This window comes from Lipotes vexillifer, unplaced genomic scaffold (assembly GCF_000442215.2).
Source record: "Lipotes vexillifer unplaced genomic scaffold, Lipotes_vexillifer_v1.1 scaffold1043, whole genome shotgun sequence".
Taxonomy (NCBI): Eukaryota; Metazoa; Chordata; class Mammalia; order Artiodactyla; family Lipotidae; genus Lipotes; species Lipotes vexillifer.
The window spans coordinates 29,819-40,546 of NW_006769301.1; the positions used below are offsets into that span (position 1 = coordinate 29,819).

Here is a 10,728-nt window from a genome sequence, read left to right on the forward strand (position 1 = left end):
GCACCAGAGACGGACATGAAATGTTAAGGCTGCTACTGCAGCCACCAAGAAGCCTGTGTGCAAGCACAGGTCACTATCCACATCTCCCCTCCAGGGAGCCTGTGCAGCCCGCCACTGCCAGGGTCCCATGATCCAGGGACAACATCCCCGGGAGAACACATGGCATGCCTCAGGCTGTTGCAACATCACACTGGCCTCTACCCCGCAGGCTTGCCCTGCATTCTGCACCCATCCATCCCTCCCGGACTGAGTGAACCACAGCCCCCTAATCAGCCACTCCTTAAACCCCCTCTTGGCTGGGCGAAGAACAGACGCCAGACGGTGACCTACACGCAGAGGCGGGGCCAAATCCAAAGTTGGACCCCAGGAACTGTGCGAACAAAGAAAAGAAAGGGAAATTTCTCCATGAAGCCTCAGGAGCAGCAGATTAAATCTCCACAATCAACTTGATGTACCCTGCATCTGTGGAATACCTGAATAGACAATGAATCATTCCAAAATTGAGGCTGTGGACTTTAGGAGCAACTGTAGACTTGGGGTTTGCTATATGCGACTGACCAGTTTCTGATTTTCATGTTTATCTTAGTTCAGTTTTTAGTGCTTGTTATCATTGGTGGATTTGTTTTTTGGTTTCATTGCTCACTTCTATTTTTTTATTACTTTAAAAAATTTTTTATTTTAATAATTTTTTAACACTTTTTATTCTAATGATGTTATTTTATATTATTTTATTTTTCTTTCTTTCTTTTTTTTCTCCCTTTTCTTCTGAGCCATGTGGCTGACAGGGTCTTGGTGCTCCGGCTGGCTGTCAGGCCTGAGCCTCTGGGGTGGGAGAGCTGAGTTCAAGACATTGGATCACCAGAGACCTCCTGGCCCCACGTAATATCAATTGGCAAGAGCTCTCCCAGAGATCTCTGTCTCAACGCTAAGACCCAGCTCCACTCAACAACCAGCAAGCTCCAGTGCTGGACACCCCAGGCCAAACAATTAGCAAGACAGGAACACAACCCCACCCTTTAGCAGAGAGGCTGCCTAAAATCATAATAAGTTCACAGATACCCCAAAACACACCACCAGACATGGTCCTTCCCACCAGAAAGACAAGATCCAGACACACCCACCAGAACACAGGCACCAGTCCCCTCTACCAGGAAGCCTACACAGCCCACTGAACCAACCTTACCCCCTGGGGGCAAACACCATAAACAACAGGAACTACGAACCTGCAGCATGCGAAAAAGGAGACCACAAACACAGTAAGTTAAGTAAAATGAGAAGACAGAGAAATATGCAACAGATGAAGGAGCAAAGTTAAAACCCACTAGACCAAACAAATGAAGAGGAAATAGGCAGTCTACCTGAAAAAGAATTTAGAGTAATGATAGTAAAGATGATCCAAAATCTTGGAAATAGAATGGAGAAAATAGAAGAAACGTTTAATAAGGACCTAGAAGAACTAAAGAGCAAACAAACAACGATGAGCAACACAATAAATGAAATTAAAAATTCTCTAGAAGGAATCAATAGCAGAATACCTGAGGCAGAAGAACGGATAAGTGACCTAGAAGATATAATAGTGGAAATGACTACCACCGAGAAGAATAAAGAAAAAAGAATGAAAAGAATTGAGGACAGTCTCAGAGACCTCTGGGACAATATTAAATGCACCAACATTCGAATTATAGGGTTTCCAGAAGAGGAAGAGAAAAAGAAAGGGTCTGAGAAAATATTTGAAGAGATGTTAGTCAAAAACATCCTTAACATGGGAAAGGAAATAGTCGATCAAGTCCAGGAAGAGCAGAGAGTTCCAAACAGGGTAAACCAAAAGAGAAACACACCAAGACACATATTAATAAAACTATCAAAAATTAAACACAAAGAAAACATATTAAAAGCAGCAAAGGAAAAGCAACAAATAACATACAAGGGAATCCCCATAAGGTTAACAGCTGATTTTTCAGCAGAAACTCTGCAAGCCAGAAGGGACTGGCAGGACATATTTAAAGTGATGAAGGAGAAAAACCTGCAACCAAGATTACTGTACCCAGCAAGGATCTCATTCAGATTTGACAGAGAAATTAAAAGCTTTACAGACAAGCAAAAGGTAAGAGAATTCAGCACCACCAAACCAGCGTTACAACAAATGCTAAAGAAACTTCTCTAGGCAGGAAACACAAGAGAGGGAAAAACCCTACAAAAGCAAACCCAAAACAATTAAGAAAATGGTAATAGGAACATACATTTTGATAATTACCTTAAATGTAAACGGATTAAATGCTCCAACCAAAAGACACAGATTGGCTGAATGAATATAAAAACAAGACCTGTATATATGCTGTCTAAAAGAGACCCACTTAAGACCTAGGGACATATACAGACTGAAAGTGAGGGGAGGGAAAATGCAATTGGAAATCAAAAGAAAGCTGGAGTAGCAATTCTCATATCAGATAAAATAGACTTTAAAATAAAGACTATTACAAGAGACAATGTAGGACACTAAAAAATGATGAAGGGATCAATCCAAGAAGAAGATATAACAACTGTAAATATTTATGCACCCAACATAGTAGCACCTCAATACATAAGGCAAATGCTAACAACCATAAAGGGGAAATCTACAGTAACACAATAATAGTAGGGGACTTTAACACCCCAATTTCACCAATGGACAGATCAACCAAAATGAAAATTAATAAGGAAACACAAGCTTTAAATGACACATTAAACAAGATGGACTTAATTCATATTTATAGGACATTCCACCCCAAAACAACACTTTCTTCTCAAGTGCTCATGGAACATATTCCAGCAGGATAGACCATATCTTGGGTCACAAATCAAGCCTTGGTAAATTTAAGAAAATTGTAATCATATCAAGTATCTTTTTCAAAATGCAATGTTATGAGGCTAGATATCAATTACGGGAAAAAAACTGCAAAAAATACAAACACATGGAGGCTAAACAATACACTACTAAATAACTAAGAGATGACTGAAGAAATCAAGGAGGAAATCAAAAAATACCTAGAAACAAAGGACAATGAAAACACCACGACCCAAAACCTATGGGATGCAGCAAAAGCAGTTCTAAGAGGGAAGTTTATAGCAATACAATCCTAACTCAAGAAACAAGAAACATCTCAAATAAACAACCTATCCTTACACCTAAAGCAATTAGATAAAGAAGAACAAAAAACCCTAAGGTTAGCAGAAGGAAAGAAACCATAAAGATCAGATCAGAAATAAGTGAAAAAAAAATGAAGGAAACAATAGTAAAGCTCAATAAAACTAAAAGCTGGTTCTTAGAGAAGATAAACAAAATTAATATACCATTAGCCAGGCTCATCAAAAAAAAATAATAATAAAGGGAGAAGACTCAAATCAACAGAATTAGAAAGGAAAAAGGAGAAGTAACAAGTGACACTGCAGAAATACAAAGGATCATGAGAGATGACTACAAGCAGCTATATGTCAATAAAATGGACAACCTGGAAGAAATGGACAAATTCTTAGAAAAGCACAACCTTCTGAGACTGAACCAGGAAGAAATAGAACATATAAACAGACCAATCACAAGCACTGAAATTGAGACTGTGATTAAAAATCTTCTAACAAACAAAAGCCCGGGACCAGATGGCTTCACAGGCAAATTCTAACAAACATTTAGAGAAGAGCTAATACCTATCATTCTCAAACTCTTCCAAAATATAGCAGAGGGAGGAACACTCCCAAACTCATTCTAGGAGGCCACCATCACCCTGACACCAAAACAAAAGATGTCACAAAAAAAGAAAACTACAGGCCAATATCACTGATGAACATAGATGCAAAAATCCTCAACAGAATACTAGCAAACATAATCCAACAGCACATTAAAAGGATCATTCACCATCATCAAGTGGTGTTTATCCCAGGATTCAAGAATTCTTCAATATATGCAAATCAATCAATGTGATACACCATATTAACAAACTGAAGGATAAAAAACATATGATAATCTCAATAGATGCAGAAAAGGCTTGAGACAAAATTCAACACCCATTTATGAAAAAAACCCTCCAGAAAGTAGGCATAGTGAGAACTTATGTCAGCATAATAAAGGCCATATAAGACAAACCTACAGGTAACATCGTTCTCAATGATGAGATTGAGTTGATGAAAAACTGAAACCATTTCCACTAAGATCAGGAGCAAGACAAGGTTTCCCACTCTCGCCACTATTATTCAACATAGTTTGGAAGTTTTAGCCACAGCAATCAGAATAAAAAGAAATAAAAGGAATCCAGATCAGAAACGAAGAAATAAACTGTCACTGTTTGCAGATGACATGATACTATGCATAGAGAATCCTATAGATACTACCAGAAAACTACAAGAGCTAATCAATGAATTTGGTAAAGTGGCAGGATACAAAATTAATGCACAGAAATCTCTTGCATTCCTATACACTAATGATGAAAAATCTGAAAGAGAAATTAAGGAAACACTCCTATTTAGCACTGCAACGAAAAGAATAAAATACCTAGGAATAAACCTACCTAAGGAGACAAAAGGCCTGTATGCAGAAAACTATAAGACACTGATGAAAGAATTTAAAGATGATACAGACAGATGGAGAGATATACCATGCTCTTGGATTGGAAGAATCAACATTGTGAAAATGACTATACTACCCAAAGCAATCTACAGATTCAATGAAATCCCTATCAAACTACCAAGGGCATTTTTCACAGAAGTAGAACAAAAAATTTTACAATTTGTATGGAAACACAAAACCCCCAAATAACCAAAGCAATCTTGAGAAAGAAAAACGGAGCTGGATGAATCACGCTCCATGACTTCAGATTATACTACAAAACTATAGTAATCAACACAGTATGGTACTGGCAGAAAAACAGAAATATAGACCAATGGAACAGGAAAGAAAGCCCAAAGATAAACCCACACACATATGGTCACTTTACCTTTGATAAAGGAGGCAAGAATATACAATGGAGAAAAGACAGCCTCTTCAATAAGTGGTGCTGGGAAAACTGGACAGCTACTTGTAAAAGACTGAAATTAGAATACTCCCTAACACCATACACAAAAATAAACTCAAAATGGATTAAAGACCTAAATGTAAGTTCAGACCCTATAAAACTCTTAAAGGAAAACATAAATGACATAAATCACAGCAAATCCTTTTTGACACACCTCCTAGAGAAAAGGAAATAAAAACAAAAATAAACAAATGGGACCTAATGAAACTTCAAAGCTTTGGCACAACAAAGGAAACCATAAACAAGATGAAAAGGCAGCCCTCAGAATGGGAGAAAATATTTGCAAGCGAAACAAGTGACAATGGATTAATCTCCAAAACACGCAAGCAGCTCATGCAGCTCAACATCAAAAGAACAAACAATCCAATCCAAAAATGGGCAGAAGACCTAAATAAACATTTCTCCAAAGAAGATATATAGATTGCCAACAAACACATGAAAGGATGCTCAACATCACTAATCATTAGAGAAATGCAAATCAAAACTACAATGAGGTATCACCTCACACCAGTCAGAATGGCCATCATCAAAGCATCTACAAAGAATAAATGCTGGAGAGGGTGTGGAGAAAAGGGAACCTTCTTGCACTGTTGTTGGGAATGTCAATTGATACAGCCACTGTGGAGAACAGTATGGGGGTTCCTTAAAAAACTAAAAATAGAGCTACCATACAACCCAGCAATCCCACTACTGGGTATGTATCTTGAGGAAACCATAATTCTAAAAGAGTCATGTACCACAACGTTCACTGCAGTTCTATTTACAATAGCCAGGACATGGAAGCAACCTAAGTCTCAGTCAACAGATGAATGGATAAAGAAGATGTGGCACATATACACAATGGAATATTACTCAGCCATAAAAAGAAACGAAGTTGAGTTATTTGTAGTGAGGTGGATGGACCTTGAGTGTGTCATACAGAGTGAAGTAAGTCAGAAAGAGAAAAACAAATACCATATGCTAACACATATATATGGAATCTACAAAAAAAAAGGTTCTGAAAAACCTAGGGGCAGGACAGGAATAACGATGCAGATGTAGAGAATGGACTTGAACACATGGGGAGGGGGAAGGGTAAGCTGGGACGAAGTGAGAGAGTGGCATGGACATATATACACTACCAAATGTAGAATAGATAGCTAGTGGGAAGCTTCTGCCTAGCACAGGGAGATCAGCTTGGTGCTTTGTGACTACCTAGAGGGTGGGATAGGATGGGTGGGAGGGAGACGCAAGAGGGAGGGGATATGGGGCTATACGTATGCATATAGCTGATTCATTTTGTTATATCCAGATAACTAACGCTACAACGTTAAGCAATTATACTCCATTAAAGATGTTTAAAAAAAAAGTTTTATCACAGATAAATTCTTTTCACTTGCATTTTGTTTTCAGATATTGGACACACATTAATTCTAGACTGTTGGCCCTTAACCACAGTTTTAGCTTGGCATTGATGCCATATAAATGGATTTTAGGGTGCTTATGAATACTCTAAAATAATAGGAAAATTTCATCAGCTTCTCAAAGGGATCACAAAGATTAACAAAGGTTAAAGAACCACCACTCTACACATCCTAAAATAACATATTACAATTCAAATATTTCTTTGGTAAAACTGGTAGCTGATTGGAACTGTAGCCTAAAAGTTTTAATCAACCCTTAACTACCTGAGTGTTAGTAACAGACCTCTATAAGTGTATAATACCTCTTTTACACTTGATTCTTTAAAAAAAATAAATGAAACAAAACACTCTGTGGTACAAAACATTGTTGATAGAAATTAAAGGTAACATAAATAAATAAAGATATATTCATGGTTAGAAAGCCTGATAATTTTAAACTGTCAATTCTCCGCAAACTGATCTATAGATTCAATGCACTTAATTATAAGCCCAGCAGACTTTTTTGGGTAGAAATCAACAAGTTGATCCTAAAAGTTATAGGGAGATGCAAAGAACCTAGAATTTCCAAAGCAATTTTTAAACAGTCAGTATAAAGTTGAAGGACTTACATTATGTAACTTCATAACTTAACAAATAGCTATGCTAATTAAATAGTGTGATACTGTCTAAGGACGGACCTAAAGAACAGTGGAACAAAATAAATCCTAGAAATAGACGCCCAATTATTCAGTCAAAGGTACCAACACTATCTGAAGGGAAAAGCAAAGTCTTTCAATAAACAGTACTAGAATAACTGTAAAGCCATATGGAAAAAAATGAACCTCAATCCCTACCTCATAAGAAACACAAAAATTAATTTAATGTGGATCACATACATGAAAATAAAAATGAAAATATAAGAGATTTAAGGGAGTAAAATCACTTTGCATCTTCTAAAAGTCACCACAAAATATTTTCCTATTTCTTCAAAATGTTGTTTCTCAATTCCATTTCATAATAAAGTAGCTACACAAAATACCTAGAACACATTGTAATTGAGTCTGGGTGGACTGAAGATAATCAAACAATTGGCTAAAAAAAATTATGTAACTTCTAGAATAAGCTGGATGTGAAATCTGTCTAACAAAAACACATATTCTTATTACTATGTTTATTATTTGAGGATCACGGCAAAAAATTCACTTTCCTTTGATGGACAAAGTTGTCTAGATTTAGCTCGAATTGTTCTAAAGAGATTTTCTGAACTTTAATATACTTTTATTATAAAGATTAAAGAGTCTATATATTCACCTACTTGCCTTTCTCCCCCTCTGTCCATTTCCAAGAGTAAAAATTAAACAACAACGTGAACAACAACAGTAAAACATGCAACACAAAGATGTTTACCGGAGTCCGTAGAGAACTGTTCCATCAGGATGCAGTCGGATCATTCTATTTTTCACTGTAACCCCATGCACAAATGATTTCTTGTCATTCAGAAAGTAGGTGTCTGGTACCCAGAGTTGGTCAGCTACCCTGTTGTCTAGCGTGAGGTTTAGTGGGATTCCAGAATAAGAAAGCCTTTTGTCTTTCCAAGACTGCTGGAAATACATGGTGAGTGTATAATCCTGCAAAAAAAAGGAAACCGAACAAAGAATTTTACCATCATCACCACCACCACCACCACCACCACCACCACCATCATCATCATCATCATCATCATCACCATCTAAAAGCCTTTTTGGTAAGAATGTGATACCATGTGGTACTGTGGATACCTAGAGACTCACCATTCTGTGGTCACAAAGCACCGAGCTGATCTCCCTGTGCTAGGTTGACTCACCAACCTCCCCTACAAGGTTATATTTGAATATATTGAAATTTGCACCTCCAAGTATAGGGCAACCGATAGGTTAGAAGAACTAGTGCAATAATTGAATGCATGCAGAAGCATTTGCACCAATATAGAGTAAATCCATTTAATTGAATTTTAAGGTTTGATGTTAAGGTAATGATATCATGGGGAAGGGTGTAAAGGGAAGTTGTACCTATAGATTCATGTTCACAAAAACCTACCTCTGGATATTGTATTTATAGTACTGCTTGATTCAGGAACTGGTTTGAGTTCAGAGATGGGTTTGTACTCGAGTTTGTTTCCCCATCTCCTGTAAAAGGTTACACTAAGGACATACCTTTGCACTTTTCTTTCTGCCCAGGTTACCCCTGGCAGTGAGAGACAGGAAGATTTGGGCTCAATAAATGTGTCAAGCTCACAGGAGAGGAATGGTGAAGATTATCTTAGAGCTTTAGTTGTATGTTTTTAAAGAACTCTATTAATACAAAGTGTAAATGTCCATTTAAAGAATAAGAGGTAGCAGTAAAATCATGAAGACTTAAGATGCGGTCCCAATATTATAAAAACAGAAGGTTCACTTTTTCTTTTAAAGGATATTTATCTGTCAACAGCTTTAGCTGGATGCTTTAGCAACAATTAAGAAAACACGTCATAATTCCTACACAACTCTGTGTACTGCCATTGTTATATATACCACTGTTTGTGAAGCATTGGCTCCGATCATGTCTTACATCTGGGCAAACTGCACTTCATCTAGATACCTATATGGATATTTATGCATTTCTGAAATATCTTAAATGGTAAGACAATATTTGTTCTGGATAATGAGTTCCAATGTCCTTTAACCACTGTATTCAAGAATGCTTACACTGTTTACTCAGAAATAATCTTGCAATAATTCAAAGCCATTCTTTCTTGTTCAATGACAAGGACATTTGCTCTTCGCTACTAATCACACAATATCCTTTTTATAGGTCTGAAACCTCCTTCCACCTTACCTTCATTTAACAGAAAAAGAGAACCCACAGGGTTATACGGAATTCTCTTCTCAATTGCTAACATCTGCATTTGCATCCTCTTCAAGCTCTTTATATCAATACCTTTTTGGAGGACAATGAATTGAACAGATTCTGGGCCTTAGATTCTAAAACACCTCCATTCCAAAATCTACCACATGTAGAGCTATGTAACCATGAGCAACTAACTTAACCCCTTATATGTCAGATGTCTCATTTCTAAAATAAAAATAATAGCATTTTACTAGCTTATTGAAAGCATTACTTGGGAGAATTATGATGCAAGTACTTTAGAAACGAACATGCTAAACAAATATATTATCTTCAAAAATTGTTTGTTGCTATTTAAAGATTAATATCATACTTCCAAATTATTTGGAGTGTACGTATTCGTTTTCATAAGCATTTCCACTTTTAAAGAGATGTTTATAAAAGAACCTGCAGGAAGAAGGACCCTGGTAACCATGAAAGTAAGCAACTGTCTGTCTTGTAAGTCTTGTTGTTGGGGTCTTGTTTGTAATTCAGACAATGTAAGAAAATGAATGACTAGCTCAGCACAATCAGCAATGGGTTATATGTTCCACTACTCACGCTGAATACACATTAGCCTCCAGCTCTCGTGAGCGCTACAGAGGATTTCCTCACAATCAGACCATGAGGCAAAATCCTTACTCCACATTCTCCTCAACAAAGAAAGTTTTAATGCGTGATGAGTAAAAACTTATTATAAAATACAAATGAGAGTCTTGGAGGAAAATGGCGGAAGAGTAAGACGCGGAGATCACCTTCCTCCACAAGACACATCAGAAATACATCTACACGTGGAACAACTCCTACAGAACACCCACTGAACGCTGGCAGAAGACCTCAGATCGCCCAAAAGGCAAGAAACCCCCCACGTACCTGAGTGGGGCAAAAGTAAAAAGAATAAACAGAGACAAAAGAATAGGGACGGGACCTGCACCAGTGGGAAGGAGCTGTGAAGGAGGAAGTTTCCACACACTAGGAGCCCCTTCGCGGGCGGAGACTGCGGGTGGCGGAGGGGGGAAGCTTCGGAGCCGCGGGGGAGAGCACAGCCACAGGGCTGCGGAGGGCAAAGCGGAGAGATTCCCGCACAGAGGATCGGTGCCGACCGGCACTCACCAGCCGGAGAGGCTTGGCTGCTCACCCGCCAGGGCGGGCGGGGCTGGAAGCTGAGGCTCGGGCTTCGGTCGGAGCGCAGGGAGGGGTTGGCGGCGTGAACATAGCCTGAAGGGGTTACTGCACCACGGCTAGCCGGGAGGAAGTCCGGGGGAAAGTCTTGAGCTGCCGAAGAGGCAAGAGACTTTTTCTTCCCTCTTTGTTTCCAGGTGCGCGAGGAGAGGGGATTCAGAGCGCTGCTTAAAGGAGCTCCAGAGACGGGCGCGAGCCGCGGCTAACAGCGCGGACCCCAG

General features: G+C 38.5%; 1 protein-coding gene across 1 annotated transcript in view; it reads right to left on the reverse strand.

Moving 5' to 3' along the window:
• Positions 1 to 7,831: 7,831 nt before the first annotated feature.
• Positions 7,832 to 10,728, reverse strand: part of LOC103080161 (gamma-aminobutyric acid receptor subunit beta-1-like) — a gene marked incomplete at its 3' end in the record, with an annotated part of 137,179 nt that continues 134,282 nt past the window's right edge. The window contains exon 4 of the mRNA XM_007445559.1: positions 7,832 to 8,052. Coding sequence (XP_007445621.1) covers positions 7,832 to 8,052 — 221 coding nt within the window. The remainder of the gene's footprint in view (positions 8,053 to 10,728) is intronic.